The following is a 26,011-nucleotide window of genomic DNA, read 5'->3' as shown; positions in this document are numbered from 1 at the left end:
GCCAAGGATGCTGCAGTGGAGACCAAGGTGCTGGGCCTCCTTAACAACATTGCTGAGGTGTCTCCCCTCAGAGGTGCTCTTATCAACAAGAATTTCCTCTGTCAACTAGAGTGAGTGTAGTGTTTTTGTGCTGCTGTTCCCTTACTGTCATACAAGAATATAAGAACATAAGGGAAGCTGCAAGCAGCCATCAGGCCTGCACTTGGCAGTCCCTGTATTAAACACCTGTTTCCACTATCATCCCCATCCATAAATTTGTCTTATTATCTTTTAAAGCTCCATAATGACTCAGCATTAACAACCTGATTACTGAGTCCATTCCATTCATCTACCTCTCTATTTGGGAACCAATTCCTTCCAATCTTTTTTTGAATCTAACTGTTTGAAGCTTGAACCTGTTATTTCTTGTTCGACCCTGATTACTGATCCTGAGAATCTTGCTTGCATCACCCTTGTCACATTTTCTTCATCTTGTTGTTTACTGTCTTGTGGAGTGTTAACTCTGAGACATGACCGGAACATACATCTCCATTCCCTCTGTTGTAAGAGTAAATAAATTAGAGTGAAGAATGTAAGGTTAGGAGGTTTCCATTCAACAATAATAAGTCTTTTTATATCTTCCAGTTTAGTCATATACTTGTATATTGCAATTAATTCTCCTTTCTCTCTTGTCTTCAATTGTTGGCAGTTGACTTTCTTTTAGTCTTCCCTCATGGGTTGCATCTTCCAACTCTGTCACTGTCTTAGTTTGCTAGTCTTTGTATTATTTTTTTTGTAGTTTCATCAAATGTTTCTTGTGTGTGTGTGTGTGCACTTAAACCAAAAATTTCACCTCACACTCCCTCATTTGCCAGACTGCTGCTGTGGTCTCCCAATGTTGATGTGAGTTACTTTGCTGCTGGCATAGTTGCTCATCTAGCATGTGCAAGCAAAGACTCCTGGAAGGACCCCAACACTGTGCGGGAGAACCTCCTTGAGGAACTAGTAAGTCTCCTTGAGGAATCTTCTTGAGTAACTTTGAGTAATCTTGAGGAACTAATAAATCTCTGAGTAGACTTAAATAATCTTGAGGAAGTAGTAAGTCATTTTGCAACATGCCACCATAAAGGTCTTGGCAAGTGTGTGCAGAGACTTAGCCACTGTAGGGCAGGTCAGTGTCTTTCACAGAGAATACTTCAGAATATATTCCTGAACCATCTCATAATGTTAATGTTTGTGGGTACTTAAGAAGTGTATCTTGGTATTCATACGTATATTTATATTTTAGATATCTGATATATTAGAAGTATGGGTAGAGAGGGAGAAAGTATAAAGTTTAGTGTGTTGATATGGATTAATACAACAACCTCAGATGGTGTGATGACTTGGTGGAGTGGACTGGAGTGAGATGACAGGAAGAATAATACACTAAAGCATCCAGAATTCTTAAGTGAATCCTTGGTTATGGCTAAGATTCATGAGGAGCCTGTGCTCCATCGTAAACAAAGACCAGTTCACATAGAAACTTTTCAGCAATTTTAGGCACAGTGAGTCAGATTTCAGAGGGATCAACACAATAATCATCTTGCTGCAGAAAACTAGGAAACCAGGAATCTGCTCAGCTGAGATGCTTGCAGTGCTTTGAGTTATTAATTTTTATGTAAGAGGAGCAGTGGCCAAGGAGAGAGAGGGAGAGAGAGAGAGAGAGAGAGAGAGAGAGAGAGAGAGAGAGAGAGAGAGAGAGAGAGAGAGAGAGAGAGAGAGAGAGAGAGAGAGAGAGAGAGAGAGAGAGAGGCTCACTGAGAGAGAGAGAAAGGGCCCACTGAGGAGAGAGAAAGGGCCCACTGAGGAGAGAGAAAGGGCCCCACTGAGAAGATAGAAGGGGGCCCACTGAGGAGAGAGGAAGGGCCCACTGAGGAGAGAGAGAAAGGGCCCACTGAGAAGATAGAAGGGGGGCCCACTGAGGAGAGAGGAAGGGCCCACTGAGGAGAGAGAAAGGGCCCACTGAGAAGATAGAAGGGGGCCCACTGAGGAGAGAGAGAAGGGCCCACTGAGGAGAGAGAGAAAGGGCCCACTGAGGAGAGAGAGAAAGGCCCACTGAGGAGAGAGAGAGAAAGGGCCCACTGAGGAGATAGAAGGTGCCCACGGAGGAGAAAGGAAGGGCCCACTGAGGAGAGAGAGAAAGGGCCCACTGAGGAGATAGAAGGGGCCCACTGAGGAGAGAGAAAGGGGCCCACTGAAGAGAGAGAGAGAGAGAGAGAGAGAGAGAGAGAGATGAGAGAGAGAGAGACGAGAGAGAGAAGAGAGAGAGAGAGAGAGAGAGAGAGAGAGAGAGAGAGCCCCAATTAACCATCGTCCTCCTGTACAGGGCAAGGTGGTAATCAGCTGGGAGCAGCCAAAGGAGGAGATGGTGGCATACCGTTCCTTCCAGCCCTTCATCCCACTCCTCACCGCCCTCAACATGTACCAGGTGCAGCTGTGGGCCGTGTGGGCGCTGCACCATGTCACCACTAAGAACAGTGAGTACAGGCTGCCTACTCTGTTGCCTCCTGCATGCTACACTCAGTTAGTGGTGTGGAACCCTCCCTTTTCATGGACTTCTTAAGGGATCAGATGCTCTATAAATTAAGGGGTTCACTTTCATAGCACTCAAAATTAAGGGGTTCTTCATAGCACTCAAAATTAAGGGTTCTTCATAGCACTCAAAATTAAGGGTTCTTCATAGCACTCAAAATTAAGGGGTTCACTTTTATAGCACTCAAAATTAAGGGGTCCTTCATAACATTAAAAAATAAGAAGTTCTTCATAGCACTCAAAATTAAGGGTTTCTTCATAGCATTCAAAATTAAGAAGTTCTTCATAGCACTCAAAATTAAGGGGTTCTTCATAGCACTCAATATTAAGGAGTTCTCCTTCACATCAATGCCAAGAACACTGCTTGTATTTCTTTGCTGTGCCCTTGTGGTGGCATGCAGCTATTCAGGGGGTGGTCTGCTCAGTGGTGGTCTTGTGAGGCAGCAGGTCTCCTTGTGGTGGCCTGGTGAGTTTGATGAGTGTGGATTCACCATCTGCTTCTCCAAGGATCTAACAGATCCCAGAGCCTGTGTATTTTTTCATCATCCCCATCCATAAATTTGTTTTATCTTCTTTAAAAGTTTGCCAATGACTCAGCACTAACCACCTGATTACTGAGCCCTTTCCATTCATCCACCACTCTATTTGAGAACCAGTTCTTTTTTTTCTATTAAAGGTAACTTTTGAAGCTTGAACCCATTATTTCTTGTTCTATCCTGATTACTGATCCTGCGAATCTTGCTTACGTCACCCTTGTCACATTTTTCTTCATTGTGTTGTTTACTCTGTCATGTATAGTATCAACTCCGAGACATGACTGTTTGAAATGTTTTGGGACATAAGCAAAATTCTCAGGATCAATAGTTAGGATAGAACAAGAAATAATGGGTTCAAGCTTGAAAAATTCAGATTCAAGAAAGTGATAGGAAGGAATTGGTTCTCAAATAGAGTGGTAGATGAATGGAATGGAGTCAGTAATCAAGTTGTTAATGCTGAGTCACTAGGGAGCTTTAAAAGATTAGACAGATTTATGGATGAGTATGATAGGTGGAAATAGGTAGGCACATTTCATACAGGGACTGCCATGTGTAGGCCTGATAGCTTTGTGCACCAGCCCTTGTGTTCATATGTTGTTAGGTTCTCTGTATTTCCTCTGTTATGAGAATAATCAAATTAGAGTGAAGTACATAACCACTGTCTCCTGTACCCAGGCAAGCGCTACTGCCACATGCTGGTGAAGGAAGGTGTTGACGACGTTCTACGCAACCTGGTGACGGTGCCGGACTCCAATGCTTCGGTGCGGGAACTTGCCAGCCGAGTGGTTGACGTTCTGCAAGAAAACGGCTTCAACAACAAAAATCTATAATGCTAATCCTGGACCTACTATTTTTCTGAGATCCTTGTCATGGGATCTGAAGTCTTCAAGATTCTTCTCTTTCTCTCACCTTACTTGCTGCCTCGCCCTCCATGTGTTATTTTTAGTTTTTATTTATTTATTTTTCCTCCCACCTTACTATCTGGGTTTGTTTAGTTTCTGCCATCTGTGGCAAGTGCTGCCTGGTGATCTGTGTTGCTTTGCTGGCATGTGTTGTTTGTTGGTTAAGATGAGTGGTAATCCTGGGACTCAGGACGTCTGGGTGTTCTTGGCTATCCCTTCATGGCAGCAAAATGGAGAAAATATTTATTATTGGTCAAGAAGGACATCAGTGAATATATTGAGGGAATGGCCATAAGAGAAGTCATTCAAGATTGTGAGGTGGTGGCCCTGAGAAAAATTAAACAAGATTATGGGGTGGTGGTGGAGAGCAAAGTGAGATATAAGGTAGTGGTCATTGCAGCCACTGACTGAGATGTGGGGCTTAGTGGTCATCAGTAGAGCTGGAACTGCAGGACACATGGTGCACTGAAGTCAAGGGGTTGGGGCATTTAGGAAGGTAAGATAATGAGCAGGGAATGTATTAGATGGAAGAGGGAGCAGGCAACACATGAAGTACTAAGAGTGGTGAAAAGGTGACTAATACAAAGTAAAACATTTATTCATAATTGCAACATTAATGGTGATGCAAAGTAATCCATCATCAGAGAATATGAAATAATTGAAATAACACAGTTTCAGCAAACAGAATAATTTTGTAAACCAACATATTATCTCAATACTGACAACATTGGGAGGTTCCTAACCCACAAATATTAAAGTTGCAGTGGCTAATGAAATGATACCAGTTATAGATTCAAGAACCACTCTGTAAAAACTATTGTTTAGGATCTGTGAATGGTGTCATGTTGCATGTGAAAGAGGATGACCTGTCAGCTGTCAGTGATTTTTGGGAGATGGTCTCCGTAATGGCAGGGATGACATAAGTACATCCTGTATCATGCCAGGGTATGTCAGACAGGCTTGCTGAAACATGAGGCATGCTATCCTTATGTTGAGAGGGCATTTCTCAGCCTTTATACACAGCAAAAAACAATTGAATTTAGCTGATATTAAATATACAAGCATGCTGTCACCTTAACTTGCATTTTTACAAAATACGGACGATGGAGGTGTGTATCCAAAAGTTGCCACATCTTAGGAATGAAGTGAAGCAGAAAACTAATGCTGCAGCTGTCTGTTGTAGCAGAAGCAACACCCCCAAAGAAAATTAGAATGTAATCTCTGCTCCTCCATGAGTGTCAGTGCTGGTATGGGAGTATTGTGGTGATGCTGGGCAGTGTGCCATGCTGCACACACCACACCACCCCTGCGTTATGCACTGTGAGGGTTTATGGCGTCATCCATGGGCATCTTTTTATTTCCTCTCCCAAGGCAGGAAAACTGGAACAGAAAGTTTCCCACGGGGCGACCACAGCAGTCTTGATACGCTTATACACAGGCTCATCAAAGTAAAAGGGACGCTCTTCAGTGCAGGAATTTTTATCCAATAGAATGAAGAACTCTTGAGCAGTTTCTTCAGTTTTTTGGAGGTCTGCATCTGATTTTCCTTTCCTGTGTATTGGATTTTTTGCATTCCAGTTTTATTTGGATGCTTTCCATGGATTTCTGAGACAATCAGTTAATTAAGAAGAAAATGGTTAATGAAGTTTATATCAAAGCTTTCAAAATATCATAGACAAAGAACATATAACTTCATGTAATGGGCCATTTCAGAGGTAAGCGTGAGATTTGCTGTGGTTTTCCTGTGCCAAGCTGAATATTGAACTGAAATGGACTTGCATGCACCACTTGGGGTCAGCCTGTAGTGCAGTGGCAGCCACAGCCTGTCAGCAGGATTTGGATAGCATATTTCTTCCTATTTATATTAATGAATTAATTAGATGTGTATATACTACATATATCTGTATATTTATGAAGATATTTTATTATAATATTTTAACTTTTGGCATTGTGTGAAAAGGCATGTTTCATCCCACTGCTCTTCTACACACACACACACACACACACACACACACACACACACACACACACACACACACACACACACACACACACACACACACACACACACACACACACACACACACACACACACACACACACACTCTATTATAGTCATTCATCATCATGAACACTAACAACACAGTCATCATTGTCACCACCACCACCATCACCATACTGAAACATTGTTATAGTTTTAAACAAATTGTGATCAAAACTGCTTGTCATTGATATTCTAATATTCATTGCAGTTTTTATCATGTGAAAAATTTTTTATTTGTTTTAATTTTTGTTATATATATATATATATATATATATATATATATATATATATATATATATATATATATATATATATATATATATATATATATATATATATATATATATATATATATATATATACTATTGTTTTTTTTTCATTTTTTTTTTAATTTTTTTTAGTATGAGGCATGAAATGTCTTACATGGCAAACTAAACTGTGTTTTGTTTCAAACTGTGTTTTGTTAAGTACATACGTACATGCATTTGTTTGTTTATCCATTCGTTCACTTTTTTTTTTTTTTAATTCTCTCTCCAGTTGGTTACAAGCTGTCACTTTACACAGCAATTACCAATAGAGAGATGTGAAATCTACTTTAATAATTTTTCACTAAAAGCAATGGGATGTACAAAGAACTAATTTAATTAATAAAGAGGCCTTCTTCATGCCAGTATTTCTCTCTCTCTCTCTCTCTCTCTCTCTCTCTCTCTCTCTCTCTCTCTCTCTCTCTCTCTCTCTCTCTCTCTCTCTCTCTCTCTCTCTCTCTCTCTCTCTCTCTCTCTCTCTCTCTCTCTCTCTCTCTCTCTCTCTCTCTCTCTCTCTCTCTCTCTCTCTCTCTCTCTCTCTCTCTCTCTCTCTCTCTCTCTCTCTCTCTCTCTCTCTCTCTCTCTCTCTCTCTCTCTCTCTCTCTCTCTCTCTCTCTCTCTCTCTCTCTCTCTCTCTCTCTCTCTCTCTCTCTCTCTCTCTCTAATATTTTTTACACATTTACTGGGCTTTATGCACAGATCAGTTCAGTTATAACTTGCTGTTTCCACCATGCCTAGTGCTTAATTTTTTTGAACAAAAAAAATCTTTGCTATATAAATGTAGTTTTGCAATGTTCAGTTATAACGTTTCTGATGCTTTTTTGTTGGTTCTTATTGAAAAAGAGAAGGAATATCACTGAATGCAACTTTGGGTGCAATCATTGTTCACTGTGATCCTTCATCTGTTTTCAATGGTGACCCAACACGTGAAACACTAAACCCTTCATTTGTAATGGGAGAGGAATGCAGTGTGCATCTCTGTCCTGTGCATCTGGGTGGTGGAGAGGAGCACCTCACCCTCAGTATTGTCACTTTTTGTTAGTTTTTTTTTTATAGAGGCAAAGCATGTTATCCAGGTGTCTGACTGTCTATCTTTTTGAATGTCTGTGTAAATGGGGAAGGGTGAAGTAGATAATTCTTCCTTTCTTCATCTTTCTAACTGGGCTCAATGCCACTGATGCCATTTCATCAGCTCTCTTTCTTCCCATCCTTGAATTTTATGGAGGACACCTCTTGGCCTCCTCTTCTGTACTCCCGTCCTTGGAATGGAATACAAGTGTTGTGCTGGGTATTATATCTGGCAGTACTTCTCATGTGAACTAAAATCTGCTGTTTCAGGAAAACTTGGTGATATTTTAGAATTATGTAAGGAAAGTAGGAGATGTATGTCTTGAACTATAGTTCCCGTACTCTTTCTCTCTGGTGTGTTGTTGCCAGAGTGACAATAAGCTGTCCAGTTCAGATTGGTATTACCTGCCTTTTTTTGCAGCTAATAGAAATTGCTTTTCAAAAACATTCAACCACATCCATATGTTTATGAAGATGTCGGTGAGACAATCAGGGTCTGCCCTCGTCACAGGGCTGGGAGGTCACGCAAGCAGGGACGTCAAGATGCTGTTTTTCACTTTGAACAGAAAGGTGTTGGCTTCCCAGTAGCTCAAGACAAGTCAGGTACCTGCACTACACTGATGCAGGAACACAGCACAAAGACTTGTGTTGTGCATCCTTGAACAAGTAGCCAGAGTTGTTGAGCAAGTTGAAAGAAGAAGGAAGCTCTGTTTGTTTTGACAAACACCAGAATGTATTTGATTCGTGCAAAGGAACTGTCTTTCAAATATGTTGCCACTTCCATCAAAGGCTCACACTGTGTGTACATCTGTACTGTAGAAAAGAAAAATTGTTCCTGATAACTTATGTTTTTATTACTCATTTATCGATCAACGTGTTATAAATGTTGATGGAAACGTATTGGTATCTTTACTGCCAAGGGTTGTACTATAACTGTTGTCAAGTCCTTGCTAGTAAGGGAGGGAACTTTGTCTCGTGGCAGACCTGCAGTGTGTTTCATTGTTATATCCTCTTGAGACGTGTTAGATTATGGCACAGGAAACTCTAGATGGGGTCAAACAAGAACATGTCTTGTGAAATTAACGTCAGCATAAACAAACAGCTATGCCTCTGTTAAGATGGGGGCACTATTTTTGTGGGTGTAACATTCAAAAGCCTGTCCAGAAAGTAAGTCATCCGCCATTAAATTCACTCAATTTTACACTAAGTGGAAGAAAAGGTGAATGGCATGCGCTACTACCGCGCGTGGTCTTCGCGCTTATCTGTCACGCTGGCCTGTGACCAGCCGGGGATGACGTACCCTCAACCTGGGATTCGGGGCGACTGTGACGTACGAGTTTACAGTTTACCTTCTTTAGGATTCCCCAAGTACTGATCTACCTACAAACTCGAAGTAATGATGAGCAGATGGGTGAACTGGGCTCCGACTGCTCCAATTCGCACTGGGGCCTATGTTCAGAAATGCTCTTCTTTCAGCACGACCATTTTCTAAGGCCACGAAGATGATTAGCCAGGTTCTTAAGTGTTTTTTTTTTTCTGTTAATAATATAGAAATGTTGATTTGTCACTAGAAACATGAAAACACCCTTAAAAACCCATGTCGCTTAAATTAGAGCTTTTTGAAAGTATTAAAGATGCGGCGCAGAAGTGTTTCAGAGTATGGAACATAAACCTGACCCGCGGACTCGTGCAAGGTGCGCCAGCTGCTCCACCACGGAGGTGCCGCAGAGGAGGAAGAATTGTTAAGAAAGTGACATTATTGTGAGCTTGAGATTAGCTGATACTTATAAAGTGCCGCAAAGTTCACTTCATTAGAGACAGTGAAATGAACAAGCTGACGATCGTCACGGCTAGCTTGGTGAGAGCCTTCAGCATACAGTAGTACATACCTACATAGTGTAGCTTTGTTAAGGGTTATATCATCACCCGCTGTTTAATTTAAACGCCTAAACCCTTTGAATAATTATTATATTTAATATGAATAATGTTTCAGAAACAAGAGTTTACCGTGTTGACGTAACGCCCAGATTTTTTCATGGGCGCGCTTATAGACGAGTGGTGGGCGGCGGGCTTCCTGCTGAGAGCGTGGTGGATGCTGGTTGAGTATCTCTAGAGAACGAATATACAGACCAAACGATCGAGAAAGCAAGCTGTTGTTACCCTGTGTGTCAAACAAGGCCGTGATGTTTACCTCCGATACAAGTGTTACCCGAATGCCACTGAAAACTGAATATTTTTTTTTCTGTGTGTGTGTGTGTGTGTGTGTGTGTGTGTGAAGTTAATCCAGTTGAAGAGCACAGCGCCCAGCATAGTGTTTGACTAGGACACTTCCTTTTAACCACTTACTCTTCAACCTGATTCCTCCTGAGCAGACTCTAAGTGGTCAATATTTGAACACTCGGGGCTCTCATGCAGATAATAAAGACCACATAGATGATTGATGAGACCATTAGCACTATGATTTTCATTTCATTGATGCAGATTTCTGGTCAGATTTCACTAGGCATATAAAAACACCCTTGAAAACGCCCAATAACGTGCTGTGTAGGCTATAAGTACTCGACATAACACGTGTTCCGAATACGACTCCAAGATCTTAAAGGAGACACAGACAGAACAGAGGCCGAATTCTTGTCAGATTTCATTAGACTTAATAATTAAAAACACCACTGAAAACCCTCAATTATCCCGCTAGACTAGAGCAAGCTACAAATATTCGACATAAAACAATGATCTGTTTTCGAATGTGAGTTTTCAGGATGTTAAGGGGGATGTGGGGGGTGTGGGGACTAATGGTTGTAGTAGCACTCACAGATAACGTTTATGTATTGCTGAACCATTCGTGACTGGCAGTGGTGGTTAGTTTAGAAGGAAATTAATAAGCGTTGTCGTATAAAGAACACAATACGTAAGAGGGATCCTGCATGCATACAGGAAAGTCTGCTCTGTCCTGCCCTTACTATCACCACACTACTGAGAGGAAAGAAAACGTGATGAGATTATGAACGCTAATTGCCATTGAATGAACATTAATGGATGCAGCAGCCATTTTTTCTCCTCATGACATAGAAAGGCAATAATAATTTTCCTTAAATGTGCTAGCTTCACGGTGCTCTCTCTCTCTCTCTCTCTCTCTCTCTCTCTCTCTCTCTCTCTCCTTGAAATGTTACGAAAACAGAATAAGTGGTTCATGAAACGCCTCGAAGTGTCTTGAAATTCTTTATATATTCGTCCTATTAAGCATAAAAGTTTTACTAAAAAAAAAAAAAAAGAAAGAAAAAAAGCAGGCGGAGGGGGGAGGAGGAGGAGGATGAAGATTTAACGAGTCTTAGAAGTAATTAAACGGTAGTTGGAGAGGTCTGCATCTGAAAATCTTCCCTTATTTTATATCTATTTCTTCAGTCACACATAAGCTTACTATACGAAAACACTGAGTAACTTCCGGTGTGTGGGATATCAGCACAAAGAAAATTAAATTTCGTTACAGTAAAACAAAAAAAAAAAAAAAAAAAAAACTGGAATGAGGTAACTACTTCGCGTGGCGCCATCTGTGAAAGGCAACGAAATGTGGCACTCGGCAAGGGTCAGGGCGCGTTAGTGTGGCTGTGGTACTCGTGGGTTGAGGTCGTTGTTGCTGCCGCACAATGGCCTGTCTGACGTGGAAGTCCTTGGTGGCCACTCTGGTATGGAAGAGTTGATAGTTAATTAATTACTTGTACGCAAACTTTTCTGCGTTGCGTGAGTTAAAGCTGCAGGTATTACTCCATCAAAGTGACGCGCCATTCTAGTGTTAAGTAATTTCACGGAGACCGAATGTTGATGTAACTGTGTCATTAAGGATTCATAGTTATCGGAAGACTAACTTTACAAACCATATTCTGAAACACTTCTCGCACCTCCACTATCAAAATTCTCTAATTGTTAAAGCTAGACGGGATTTTCATGGTGTTTTTACCATTTGAAGTGACAGATAAGATTTCTACACTCATAAGACACTCTTGGGAACCTGGCAAATCATCGCTGTGGCTTTTGATAGTAGTGATGAGAGCAAAGCGTTTCTGAATACTAGTGTAGCTAATCCTTGGGTGAGCGGTGTGTGCTGATAAGAAAATCAAGCCTTTTGGTCTCACAATCTGAAGAGGCGCCCGCACATCTAGTGATTGGAGAACTGTGGCCATCATTGTATCTGTAATGAGCTTTTCAGTCTCGAGTTGTGGTACTGCAGCATTATGGGTAGGGTTGCTGCTTCATGAAACGTGATTCGAATATTAAAGGGTTTGGCCTGCCAGTCCGCGGCTTGTGGTGGTGGTAGTTGTGGTGGTTTGAGGTCGCACGTGCTGATACTAACATTTTTTACTCAGGAACATATTCTGAAACACTTCTGCGCCGCACTTCCACTACTTTCGAAAGGCTGTATGTGAAGCTACACGGGTTTTTTATGGTTTTATTTAAGATTCTAGTGACAGATTAACAAGATTCCTACATTAACAGGAGAAACACTTGAGAACCCGGCTGATCATCTGTGGCATTTGAAAGTAGTCGAAGTGAGAGAGGAGAGCGTTTCTGAATACCTGGCTTAGTCTACTTGCAAACTCTCATTGACAAGCAACACGGGCTCGGTCTGAATAGGCCGTGGCTGCTCAGTCTTTCTTACTAGTAAATTTGGCTGGCGTTTACTCTTGAAGGTATCCAAGTATGGTTAGAACTCTAAATTGTCAAATCGAGAGAACCATTGTTGGCGATGGTAACAGAATAAATCTTTGAATGAATAAACGATGCTGGTGGCGGTGCGGACAGAAGCGTTTTAAAATAAAGTACCTTCCCCATGACCACAAAAGTGAATAACTAGCATTATGAGGTCTCCATACTTCAGTAATCTAAAATTCTTCAATATCTAAAATTTTGATGCAGTTAAAATTTTCGTCAGCGTGACACAGCAACGTAACCATTCCTCTCTTCTGACGCAGGTGGTGGCGGCACAGCTGGCGGCGGCCATGCCCGGTGGGTCAGGTGAGTCTTGTCTTAGGAACTTCCTTGGGGTATTTTTATACAAGGGGAATCTTGCCATACCGCGGCTGAGGAAGGAAATCTTATCATACAACGGCTGAGGAAGGGAATCTTGCTATACCGCGGGTGATACAACGGCTGAGGAAAGGAATCTTGCCATACCGCGGGTGATACATCGGCTGATGAAGGGAATCTTGCCATACTGCGGCTTAGGAAGGAAATCTTATCATACAACGGCTGAGGAACGGAATCTTGCCATATCGCGGGTGACAAAGGGAATCTTACAAAGTCTTGCAGTTTCCTTAGACGTGTATTAACCCTTTCACTTCGATACGAAACTATTGATAACACCGTAAGTAATGCGTGGAATCTTACAAGCATCTACAGGAAAGAAGGGGATTAAAAGTATATATTGCACTTTTTATCCAGTTTGAAGATTGGAGGTGGCGGTGGAACAAGTAAAGGCGTCTCAATGATTAGTAATTAAGGAAAGGTAGCAATCAAAGGGTTTAGAGTGGAACTAGTACACACTTGAGTTAATAATTAAATCATAATCTATCTATAACTATTGAGTTAATAATTAAATCATAATCTATCTATAACTACTAGACAGACACTTGAGTTCATAAAGAAACATTTGAATCGTGCATAAGCTTCGTGTAACTATTAGACAGATCGAGGTAGTAGAAACGTGACGCAGCATTAGCATTAAGCGTGAACCACTCAGAGCCATCACGAGCAGGAGCAAATCTGAGCCTGCAAACTCTGTCACGGGATTGAAGCGGGAGGGAATCTACAGTGGGAGGTGCATTGCCCATTTATAGGATGATTTACAAAAGGCTTCAATCAAGCAGTAACTATTTCACAGTGGCAAGCTGATGTCTCTATGATGGACGATGTGACGTGCATAACGGTGTCTGCCGCAGGTCACAAGAGGCCTTCCCAATTCCACGGAGGCTCCAGCTACGTGGGATTTGACCGTAAGGAACTCCACCAGCGCCTCCACGGCCGCCACTACAGCTCCACGTACGATCCTGAGTACTACCGCGACGAGTGCATGAGTCAGGGCCTCACCTGCGTACCCGAGGAGGACTGCGTGGCCAAGACCCCGGGTGAGTGCTGGAGGGGCTGGGAGAGAACATCATCTTTCAGAATCACAACGGTGGATGGTCAACACTTGAGTTTCATTATTTAAGTGGTTTATTTTTCATTTTTTTTTTTTTTTCCAGGTGGGTACTTGGAGGGTCGTGTGTGTCCCATCAACTTCGTGTCTCACAACAGCCTGTGTGTCCTGCCGGGCATCAAGAAGAAGGTGGAGCCGCGCACGCAGACACAGGTGGTGGACTACTGTGGCAAGCTGCGTACCAGACCTTACTACTTCCAGAACGCCAAGGTGGGGTGTTGTGTATACTTGCCCTTCATGAGAGCGTCCTCCGCGCTCACGCACACGCTCACATTCATACTCTTACCTTTGAGTTTTCAAGACCATATCTGAAGCAGAGTGTTTGATGCGCAGGACGCCACAGAGTTGGTGCATACCACGCATATTTAAGTCAGCTGATGGCTGGGAGGGGGAGTGTCTCCCAGCCACAGAACATTAGCAGTGTTTCTAACTTGACAGTTTGACTTTTATAAAATAATGAAATAAAGCACCATTAGATCTGAAGTCATATTTTATGTGGAATCTGATTTTATAGTGTAGTGTAAATGTCTGACAAAGCCGATACTCCATGTTGAGATCCTTTGACTGCTATTAGTTACATCTCTACTTGATTGTCGATCACCAAGACACCTCTTTGTTCTACAGCCGCCTCCAATCTTTAAACTGGGTAGAAATTGTTAAATCTATTCTTTTTAATCCTCTGCTTTATTGTAGATGCTTATAAAGATTTCGGGCATTGCTTCTGATGCTGTTAATTGCTTCGTATCGCAGTGAAAGGGTTAACATTGCGTCATGGTTGGCAGGATAAGCACTATGATCACGTCTCTGTTGACCTGCAGGAATGGCGGGACTTCTATGGCTTTGTTGACCGGCATGCTGATGAGTACTATGACCTGTTCATGCTGGACGCTCGCTGGGACGAGGACCACGAGCGCTGGGAGTGGCTGTCTACCGGGGAGGAGATCGAGTGGGAGAAGTGAGTGGGACCTTGTTGAGACGCGTGGTTGCGAGTGCAGGGGGACCTTGGGGAGATGCGTGGATGCTGGGGAAGTGTCCATCATTTGATGTGTAGATTATGTTCGTATTTCATGTATCATTGAACCATGTGCAGTGTAGGATGTGTTGATACTAAATCGTGCTTGCTTTGTTGTCCTGGAGTGACCAAGAGTACGAAGCTCCTAAAATTGTCTTGGGACCTGACATTCACGTGTGTCCGACTTAAGCCACCGTCATTAGTTCTCAGCTGAAAAATCAATCCACGAGCCTGAGGATTCTCTCGTGGCTCAGGACGTGCTGTGCCTTTAGATAAATCTCTCGGGGTCTTTCCATGGAGTGCCCAAGGGAGACGGGACTGATATAGTGTGTAACGAAATTCTTAAGATCAGTAATCAGGGTAGACAAATAAATAATGGGCTGAAGCTTGAAGAGTTGATTTAAAAAGAGAAGGAATTGGTTCTCGAGTAATGGCTGGCGATTGAAGTGGACTCGGTAATCAGGTTATTAGGAATATGAAAGTTAATGGATGGGGATGATACGTGGACAGGTATCGATGTCTCGTATAGGGACTGCTACGTGTAGGCCTGGTAACTTTGCAGCTTCCCTTGCATTGTTCCTTGTGTTCGCTGTAGGATAGGTACATCCTATCCTACAGTGAGACGGAGGGGGTGGTGGTGTGACGGAAGCAAGCCATGATGTCTTTTTTTACCAGGATACTTCAACACGCCAACTGCTCTGTGGGAAACAAGGAGCTGGTGAGGGAGGAGAGGGGCTGCCTGGCCTTTTCTCTGGACAGGACATCCAAGTGCCTATGGTTGCGGATGATCGAGTGCACTGACACCTCCCTCCCGTTTTTCTGCAAGGACGGTGAGTGGGGCGCTGTCACTCGCACCACAGCAGGGAAGGGTTGGACTGCATGTGAAGTGAGGACCAGGAGTTAATATCTGAGTGTTTTGTTGGTGTTCACTTGGGTCACTTGGTTGAGAATTTCCACTGATTAATTTCTCGTTGAGTTATTTGTACGAGTATATATTGAGTTGTGTTGCCTGCCGTCATGAGTGTGGCCAGATCATCTTTTTATTTCTGAATTGGTTCCGGATGTTCTTTCTGGATAAAACTCCTCGCACATGTTGTATATATTACTGGCTCAGTTATGCCATTAAGAAAACGGGAGAAATGATAACTGTGCAGAAAGTTAACAGCCCGACCTGTGCATGGAGAATCAATTTTCAAAACTTCATGAGGAATAATTTTTAAGCTCGTATGTCATCCAAATTATCACCAGTGTCCAAGCATCCTTTCCCTTCGCTGTGAGAAAAGCGGCACCAGAACACCTTGTAAGTATTGTAGGAAATACGTTGCTGCGTCGGGGAATGTTCACATGTACACTCGGATTTACGTTTGAGGGTAAAGAAAACTGCTAGCTTGAGATAATACTGGTGTTTGTAACATGACTTGTTGCCTAAGCCATTTCTTTACATATACCTGCATGAACAGTAAAGAGAACATCATTTTCTGTGGCCAGGGAGTTACAAGAGCCGGTGTGGACAGAACGAAAACAGCTTGTGTTGCGCTTCGCCCACGTACAGTTACTACAGCAAGAACAAGTACGGAGGTAAGGGAGTGTGGTCTTCATGATGCAGGAAAGCTGGGGATTTCAAGCATAGGCAGCAAGGGTGTCACTTCTGGAGCAAGTGTTCATTGGTAAACCACTGGGTGGAATCTGTGGGATGGTGGGGCATTGGGAATGTAGACTTCGTGTTTGTGTTGCAGTGATCCATGTAAGAACAGAATCAAAGTTATGTATTTCTAGCATGGGTAATTTGAATGGGTTCCACGCTTTGGCTTTTGTAAACTAATGTTGCTGCTTCTAAGTTCACATCTTGCAAGAAAACTTTATCCTTGGTTGCGGCAGGACCCGGCTCTCACGGCATCCACGGGGCAAGCAAGAGAGAGTGTTGGATCAAGCTGGATTACCCCACCACCAAGACGGTCACGTGTCACAGAGGTGAGTGGGCACAGCACTGGCTGAGGCTGACAAGACCTTAGTGTTGAAGGAATGTGTTGAAGCCAAACTGAAAAGCAGGAGATATGTGCGCTGTACTGGATATTCTGTTCAGAGCTGATCATTTCAACATTTGAGTTCAAATTTAATTAAAGATACAAAGTACTGGGGGCGAGGTGGGGCTGGTGCTCCCCTGGATTCTGGCAGAATTTAAGGGAATTCTGGCAAGTGGCTTGTACCGTGCAGGGAAATACGAAGATGGGACACGAGACGGTGACTTTCACTCCTCGATGAAGCTCCGCCTCTACTCGGCCACGAAATTTTGAATAATTGAATTATTTGTTATGCAACATGCATTATCTTTCATCGAGACAAGTGGTATTAATAAACATATAATTTACCGATAAATATTACATATGACATGAGGATAATATCGCTGTGGTTAATAATACAGTTGAGAACATCTTGTCCGAAATTCCTGGAACAAAGTGTTACGGATTTCGGATTTTTCTATTTTGATTGGATTTATAAGATAATATCCTGTTTTTAGTTGGATTTACAAAAATTTTCTATTTTTAATTGAATTTATTAAATATCTTCTTCTTAATTGGATTTATAAAATAGGACAGCTTGGGGATAATAACTAAGTCTAAACACGATATCCATGATATTCATTTACATTTCATATGTAGCTTGTACACAACACTGAATGTAGTTTTACTATGGCCACAAAACAATGTGGATGTGTGCGTACGTGCCCACAGAGCAAAGCTTGCATGCTTGACATACTGCCATGGCCTAACCACTCCGTAATCTAACTTGAGTAACGAAAGTAAAGTAACAGTGCTTGGTGAGCAGAGAGACTTGACAGGTCTAACGGAACGCGCTTATAGTGAGAAGCGGTGAGCAGAGAGACTTGACAGGTCTAACGTAACGTGTATATACTCTTAGTGTCTAGCAAGATCGGCTTTGAAATAAGTCAGAATTCCTGGTGTTGTATGGATGCCTCGTGAGTTGACAGGGGATTGCATTGCAGCACTTGGCTATCTGTATTCTAAATTTTGCTTTTATCCCGCAGCTCTTGATATCCTAGGGAACCTGCACCCCTACCCCCAACCGGTGAGGGTCGGCCGTTCCTTCTACTACTACTCCCGCAATCCGTGCCGACTCTCGCGCCAGGCAGTGATCTCCGGGGTGGAGGTGCACGACTTCATCACCAGCTACTTGCTCACCGAGGAAGTGTTGATAGAGGAACAGATCTTCATTGTTGGCCTTAGATACGATACAAAGGAGGATGACTTCTTCTGGGTGAATGGCAAGTATTAGCCAGTCTTGGTGTGCTTCAGTATAAGGTGTGATGCTGATAGCTGGTGTTGACTGTTGTTTGATGCCAGTACGTGGATGCATTTCTAAAGGGAGGTAGTGAAGTTAGATTTGAGGAATTGGTATTGAGAATAATGGTTCTGAATGGATCAAAGGAGGATAATTGTTCTGAAATGTGCAGGAATAGACATGCCAGAGTGCGTGGGTGCATTTCTAAAAGGTGGTGGTTAAGTTTGGTTTGAGGAACTGGTATTGGGGATAATGGTTCTGAATGGATCAAAGGAGGATATGTGAAATGTGCAGGAATAGATAAACTTGCATATGGAAACTTTATACGTGCGAGAATAAATTGACACGTGTAGGAACGAACCTCTTGTAGTGAATTAGCGTGTAGAAACCGCTCGTGTGAAGGAATAAAGAAATTACCCAGTATGTATTTAGCCATTGCTTCGTTGTTGAAAGCTCTTAATCTTGTACATGAAAATTTACCGTAACACCGAGACGTTTAGCTTGAAATAGACAAGTTACCCATTACTTTACATATATATACATCGTTTTCTTCATTGCTAAAGCCTCGTAAACCCGCACAGGGAAGAGGGTCGACTATTACAACAATGAGACTTTCTGGGCGAGTGGGCAGCCAGACAAGCAGAGCGGCACGAGCAAGGTAAGCTGCGTCGCGTACAGGAAGCACGGCAAGAACAGCTACGCGTGGCACCTCTACCGCTCCGAGGAGTGTGCTGGGCCCGCGGTTGTCAATGTCTGCGAGATGCCTATGTGAGTGTAGGTGACGCGCCATGCTTGTAGTGAGGTTGTGCGTTTTCTTTTGCTTTGTACATGTACTATTCTTTTTCCTTTTTCTTGTTTCAGTGTAGTTTTTTTTTTTTCTGTGCTTAAACTTCGCACGTGTAACATCTTTTTTCTTTAGCTTTTTTTTCTTTTTTTCTTTACGTGTAATACAGTAAAATCCCTCTCATCCGGCATTCAAGTATCCGGCAGCTTCAAGTATCCGGCACATTTTTCCCCGAGCCTTAAAATCGATAAAAAATCCATGTGTACTCATAAAATCGATTAAAATTCCTGCGCGAGGCATACTTTGTCCCCTCGCCACCAGAGAGCACTGCTTCGCGCCACTCGCGGCCCACTGCACTGTGTTTACTCGGTGACTCAGTCCCGCGTGTGCACTGTTTATCGCCTGACGCCTTCACCATGCCTAAAGTTGTAGAAAAGAGGAAGCGTGTTGTGCTTACACTTAAGCAGCTGATCAGATCAGCTGCTGATTAAGATCAGCTGATATTTGTTATGGTAAGATGCGTGAGTGTAGGGTGGTGATTGTGGACATAATTTTACTTCTATTCAAGTATCCGGCATGTCGGCGGTCCCGTTGATGCCGGATAAGAGGGATTTTACTGTATTGCTTTTCCTTTCTTTTCCTTGTTTTGCTGTCCCATTGTTTCGAGTTTCCGTTTAATTTATTTTTTTTCTTCCTTTTCTTATACTTCGTACGTGTACCACTTTTTTCTTCCTTTCGAGTTTCGTGTATATCACTTTTTTCTTCCTTTCGAGTTTCGTGTATATATTTTTTTCTTCGTATGTGTAACAACGCTTCTTCCTTCCTTCCGTCTTCCTTCTTCCTTCTATGTAATATTACTCTGGTGTAGCCTTGCCACTCCCTAAATTTTAGTGTTGTTGCCACTAATAAGTTGTTGCTGGGTTGCTAGGTCTTCACCACCAGAAGAATCTGTGAAGTAAGTTTGATGAAGGTGGAGTGATTCAGGATCCTTTATTTTACTTTATATTTGTTGTTACACTAACTACTGTCTCTATGCAAGCAATGGATTCAAGGTCACTTATTTTTACTTTATTTTTACTTCAGTTATCTTGGTTGTCCCACTAACTACTGTCTGTGCAAACATACTAACCATGCACTGAAGTCGATGCAATTACATGCTCTAGATATCCTCAAACAACTATTTACCGTGCTTTAAATGCCAGCAAAGGGTGACCACAGCAGTGAAGCAGTAGTCTTTACTTGTCAATGCACCGTGTTTCCAGTCGGTCCACCAAACTCGTGCCGTCGGCCAAGAAGGTGGAGTGTGGGCAGAGGCTGGAGCGGGGAGTCTTGGCACGGTCCCTTTACAACAACGTCGGCTATGATGATGAAGAGGCGCAGTATGGTGAATTTCCTTGGCATGTGAGTAGTTGTGGTGCTTTAGCATGAAATAGACCTTGATTACATACTGAAACTCCAATTACGTCTACTGCATACTGTAACCTTTTTAGTCGTTCCTTTTAATCTTTGATGAAGTAACAACACTCGAAAAGCATGGAGGGATGGGTGGGGGTGAATGCAAAGGTGATAAATGGTGGTAGAGATAGTTGAGGGTGATATGTGTTGGTGTTGATGGAGGGTGAGATGCACTGAGCACTCACAAAGCAGAAGGTGGATGTGAAGGATGGCCAGGAGTACTAGCAGCAGCAGTAAGTGATGGATTATGGTGCGTACAGGTGGCGGTGTTGCAGCCCAGCTCGTATTATGACGGAGTGGTGATGGTGTTCGTGTGCTCCGGTGCCCTCATTCACCCAGAGTATGTCCTCACCTCGGCCCACTGTGTCATCTATTCTGGCAATGGTGACTTTTCGGTGAGTGCTTTGCGTTTACCGTGTGAGGTGTTTGTCGCATCCATTTTGCTAACTTTTTTATTAATAGATTTATTGTAGATGGAGGTGCTTTGAAATACGGATTCAAGGCTTTAGGTAAGTTATATGTAGGCCTATCCCTTGTACTGTTTTAAATTTGTGTATAAGTTGCTATAGGATTTCGTGAGTTGCTATAGGACTACACAAGTTGCTATAGGACTACAGATTATTAGGTTATTGTAGATAGGAGGTGCTTTGAAATACGGATTCAAGGCTTTCAGTAGATTGTAAGTGGGCCTGTCTCATGTACTGTTTTCTATTTGTTCATAAACTTGCTGTAAGATTACATAAGTTGGTATAGGATTACAGTAGCTTATGTTGTCATTGCTGATATACCTGATGAATTTCAGATTTGATGTTTCGGCATATTTAGTTTTTTTTTTTTTTCTGCACCACTTCAGTCCCGTAAGTGCTGAAAGACCGGACTTTTATATATGTGTAGTTCAATGATGTTCAGAAGCATTGCCTCGAGTAGTGCCGTAAGTGGAACAATGAACAGATAATGACTTGAGGACCAGGATGGCACTCTCTCGGAATTCTGTGGTCACTGGTCAACATGTCAGAGGAAGGTTTCAAGATACTTTTCCTTTGTTTAATTATTCTATCTGATGTTGCCTGGGGAACTGGTACTTGAGTTGGCTCTTTATTAATTTTAATAGAATTATTTTTTTTTGTTGCCCTTGGCCAGTAATTCTCTTGCGTAAATGGGGAAAAAAAAAACTTTCCTGTGTCTTGGTGCTGATTTGCATTCGTGTCCACAGGTGTCCTTCGGGGAGTGGGATCTCAATGACGACAGCGGCCAGATTCTCGAGACGAAGCTTGTGGCCGTGAATGACGTCATCATCCACCCAGGCACGTGTGGTTGTTACTTAAACGTAAATTAGTTTTGCTGCACATGATACACAGATAGCCCTCCGGTGGATAGCTTAACCTTTTCACCAATATTAGACACATCTTTAATCCTTAACCACTAACCTTTCCGAGACGTTTTTACACCTGGCTAGAAATTGTAAGATCTATCCCAACCTCCTCCTTGCAGACAGTTGTAAAGATTTCCTACATATTTCGTACATCGTTTTTTAGTGTCATGAATTGTTCCATATCGCGGGGCAAGGGTTGATCTCGCGTTCATCTGTAGCAAATCTTGTATCCTGTTACAAACCTGCTTATCTTGAATCCTGTTACAAACCTGCTTAAGAGGTGCGTACGGGAATGAGGCAGGTGTGCATGTGTGTAAGGTTGGGGTAGAGGCTAAGCATCCTTTACGCTAAGCATTCTTCACGTCTGTACGCTAAATACTCTTCACGTCTGCAGAGCACAAGTCCACGTCCCTGATGCACGACGTGGCACTGCTGCAGCTGGAGGAGAAGGTGGACGTGGATTCCTACCCACACTTTGGGATGGGCTGCCTGCCATACCCCAGAGTGTTCTATCATGCGAGCCACGCGTGGGACTGCTTCACTGTGGGCTGGCCGACTACGAAGCAGGGGGTGAGTGGTGGATGGGGGGGACAACTTGTTAACTGGAATCTATATGTCTTTCTATCGACCTTTAGTGTATAAGTATTGGATGCAGTGGAATGTGAATGGTCTAGTTAGGTGTGGGTAGAATAGGTGGGGGACAACTTGTTTCCTAGAATCTGCCTATTTCTTTACCATTGGTCTTGTGTATCAACTACTAGATGCAGCAAGGGAAAATCTGGTTCGTGTTTCCCCCCCCCCCCCCCGCCCTTCAACCTTAAGTGTATTGACTAATGGTTGCAGTTGATTGTGGATGTCAGTCTTGCTGCTGTTGTCCACCTGCCATCACTCTCACTGCTTCATTACAGTCCACCCAGTACTCGGATAACGTGCTGCCTCCTTCCTCAGCACACAGATCAGCGTGTCCTGCAGCGCATCGAGTCTGACTTTCTGAGTACTGGTCGCTGCCGTCGTTACACCAAGACTTACTACGACAGTGCTCGGGAGTACGGCAAGGAGGGCACTGGCTACGACAAGCAGTATGGGGCACACCATCTCTACTACGAACACCACGGCTACTTTGAGTGAGTGTGGGTCGTGTTGGTGGGAGGGCAGGAAGCTGATGTTGCTCTGTAAAGGGTGGATGAGTTTGTGCCTTCAGTGAATTGCATGTTGGCATTGTAGGATTCGTAGCTTGTTCACTGCTGGATATTTTTTTCGTATTATCTCCTTCAGCCTCTCCGATGCTTATCTTTGTGCTAGTTTCTTGAATAGTTTTGTCCTAAAAAATAATAAATAAATAACCTCTTTTTCTAAGGTTAAAAAAAAAAAATTCCACGATGGTTAATGTTAACTGAAGACTAACAAAGCAGGAGAAAGTTAAAGCCCTAGTAGTATATATATCTCGTGACCCAATTCTTAAATAGCTCTGTAGTATAGAAAAAAAAAAAAACATAACTTACTATACCGTAGAAAAGACGAAATTTAACTTAGTATACCGTAGAAAAGACGAAATTTAACTTAGTGTACCGTAGAAAAGACGAAATTTAACTTAGTGTACCGTAGAAAAGACGAAATTTAACTTAGTGTACCGTAGAAAAGACGAAATTTAACTTAGTGTACCGTAGAAAAGACGAAATTTAACTTAGTGTACCGTAGAAAAGACGGAATTTGTCTTAGTGTACCGTAAAAAAGACGAAATTTAACTCGCTAGACGAAATTTAACTCGCTTTCTCTAAGATGAAAAAAAAAAAAAAAATTACTCAATGCTTAATAAATGGAAAAACACAGCAGGAAAAAAAAGGTTAAAGAACATAGCAGAAAAAAGGGTTGAAGTCCTAGCAGTGTCTTTCATGAGCCATATTGAAGCTGTTGGCCGCTGCCCTGTACACCTCGTGCCTGCAGATTGGTGAGGTATCGTGTCCAACCACTGATTAACCTGGGATTTACTAAAACTACAATAAGAAAAAAAAAAATCTTTGCAGGGACAAGTTTGTGCCGCTGATTTGCACAGAGCCTTACGAGTCCGATTCTTGCCTGGTGAGTTACGGTGTGGGAGTTGGTTGAAGTTTTGAGAATGACACTTCATATTATGCAGGATCCTTAAGGTAATTCCTCACTGAAATACCATCTTTCTCGTTACCTTTATTCCAGGATGACAATACTCCCATATTGGTGTGCAAGAAGGCGGCCTTTGTTGTAGACGATCCCCTCACTGGCGGCGTTTATGATGGCCCCAGTGAGCACTATGATGGTTACTATGGCCCTGGCGACCACAACAAAGGCCCTGGCGATCACTATAGAGGCCCTGGTGATAAGCATTATGGCTCAGGTGACCACTATAGAGGCCCTAAGGACAGCCATCATGCCCCTGATCACTACAGAGGCCCTGGGGAGAAGCACTACGGCCCTGATGACTACCACAGGCGCCCTGATAGCTACCATGGCCGCGCATATGGCAGCACACACAGTAACCGCCTTCACTTGTGGAACAGCCGCATCATTAATCCTTTCGGAGACGATCGCTTTGACAGTGACAAGTGGTACGTCATGGGGATTGGCCACGACCTCAACTCCTGCGACTCCTATGACGACACACACAAGGGGGAGAGTCACCACGCCAAGTACCGCCGGCCTCACCAGATCTTCACACCAGTGCACAAGTACCTGTCCTTCATCCACCAACACCTAGAGCCCCAGCCGTCCAACCCACAGGACGCCCCAGACTCCCCGCACTCCTTCACTTAACAGGAGGTGGCTGGGGAAGCTGTGGGGAGTTGTGAAGCGGTGTTCCGGATTGTGAAATTGTAATAAATAATTTGTAATAAATGATCTTTTTAGTTGTTTCATGTGTTCTGCCTCTGCCCTCTGGACTAAAGAAGTGAAGTACTTGATTAGTAAAGGAAATTTGTAAGTGTAATGCAAGAAGAGAGAAATGGTATAACTGTAGTCACTATTCACTACAAATCTCTTTAATGTTACGCGACACAGCCCTCACTGGTTGCGAGCGTCTGGTGTCAGTACATGGCTGCTGTCACTGCCCGCTAACCCTCTCCCCTGATTCCTCACTTCACTGCTGTCATTCACACTGGGAGCTCCTTTAAGTCTTAGAATGTTCTTGGTGTTTTTATGCCTCAACGTTGTGCTTGGCCGGTGATCTGTAATGACGGGCTGTCTTGGGACGATCTTGGGACAAAGAAATAAGTTTTGCTGATTATGATTGAAACGGGCAATGCTTCCTACAGCAGAGTATAGAATTCTTGTCTTTTTTCCTTTTTTTCAGAACCATTTTTTTTTTTTTTGTAGAAATTTGTATAATTTGTAATTGATTTTAGTGCACAATTTTGGACCATATTCTGAGACGTAATTACGCAGCACCACCACTACGTTCAAAAGTTGAAGTTACACGTGTGTTTAAGGGTGTTTTATGGCTCTAGTGACAGATTAACAAGATATATGAATTATTTACACGATTTATACATTATTAACAGACGAGAAAACCCGGCTCGTTATCTCTGACTATTGAAAACCGTCGTGGTGAGGGAGAGCAAAGCATTTATACTGCGGGTCCCTGAAGCAGCCAACCAGCCCTCGCCACGCGCAGTAAGCAGCGAGACAGGCTACGGTGAAGTTGCGGCAGTCTTCCCAGTATTTAGGGATGGAACACGGTAAGTAGCGTTTTACATCATCACGCCAGGTTGTAATCGTGTTCCTCAGGTCTTCCCGTTATATGGATTAGAGGGAAATGTGCAAAGGCAAGATCTGTAGAAACTGCAGGAAGCCATCAGGTCTACACGTGGCAGTCCCTGTATGAAACTTGCCTACCTGTTTCCACTTATCCCCATCCATAAGTTTGTTTAATCTTCGTCTAAAGCTCCCTAATGACTCAGCACTAACCACCTGATTACGAAGTCTATTTCATTCATCTACCACTCAGCTTGAGAACCAATTCCTTCCTATCTCTTTTTTAAATCTTAACTTTTTAAATCTTGAATCCATTACTTTTTGTTCTATCCTGATTACTGATTCCGAGAATTTTGCTTGCGTCACCGTTGTTGTATCCCCTATACCACTTAAAGACTAACGTCATTTTATTATTTGAAGTCCAAAATTGACTAGTGGTATTCGTCGTTGCTGCCTATATATATTATTAGTAGTGAGAGAAGTGTATCACAGGTCAATATTCAGAAACTCTTGCTTTCTCACCATGACTGTTTTCAGAGGCCATATAGATGATTAGCTGGACTGTCAGCAGTGTTTTTCCTAATAACAATGTAGAAATTTTGTTAGAGCCGTGAAGACAGCCCTAAAAACCAGTGTAAGTTCAACTAGAGCCTTTTGTAAGTTCTCGGGGGTGGGGCGCATGAGTGTTTCAGAATATGGTCTGCGAAAGTAGTGTCACCTAAACGCCTCACAGAATTAACAATGCTTTGCGTTCTTAAGTGTTTTGG

General features: G+C 42.8%; 2 protein-coding genes across 3 annotated transcripts in view; both read left to right on the top strand.

Annotated features, from left to right (window-relative positions):
* The window catches only part of LOC135092248 (protein zyg-11 homolog B-like), a 22,019-nt gene extending 15,923 nt beyond the window's left edge, over positions 1–6,096 (top strand). For both annotated transcript variants that reach the window (XM_063990619.1, XM_063990620.1), the window contains exons 8-11: positions 1–110; positions 855–984; positions 2,348–2,498; positions 3,765–6,096. The exon at positions 1–110 is cut by the window's left edge and continues 77 nt beyond it. In XM_063990619.1, the coding sequence (XP_063846689.1) occupies positions 1–110; positions 855–984; positions 2,348–2,498; positions 3,765–3,919 (546 nt within the window). In that variant the 3' untranslated portion in view covers positions 3,920–6,096. The remainder of the gene's footprint in view (positions 111–854; positions 985–2,347; positions 2,499–3,764) is intronic.
* Positions 6,097–10,976: 4,880 nt separating this feature from the next.
* Positions 10,977–24,406, top strand: LOC135092244 (uncharacterized). The gene is made up of 17 exons (XM_063990617.1): positions 10,977–11,091; positions 12,376–12,418; positions 13,342–13,527; positions 13,645–13,808; positions 14,417–14,553; positions 15,286–15,440; positions 16,099–16,188; positions 16,489–16,581; positions 17,657–17,893; positions 18,492–18,678; positions 19,957–20,095; positions 20,410–20,544; positions 21,363–21,453; positions 21,916–22,091; positions 22,470–22,645; positions 23,546–23,600; positions 23,715–24,406. Exons 1-17 carry the CDS (start codon positions 11,053–11,055, stop codon positions 24,306–24,308), a joined length of 2,697 nt encoding a protein of 898 aa, XP_063846687.1. The 5' UTR covers positions 10,977–11,052; the 3' UTR covers positions 24,309–24,406.
* The last annotated feature ends 1,605 nt before the right edge of the window (positions 24,407–26,011 follow it).

Source organism: Scylla paramamosain, chromosome 39, assembly GCF_035594125.1.
Source record: "Scylla paramamosain isolate STU-SP2022 chromosome 39, ASM3559412v1, whole genome shotgun sequence".
Lineage (NCBI taxonomy): Eukaryota > Metazoa > Arthropoda > Malacostraca > Decapoda > Portunidae > Scylla > Scylla paramamosain.
The sequence above is the reverse complement of the archived record's forward strand: the minus strand, read 5'-3'. Positions and strand labels throughout refer to the sequence as shown.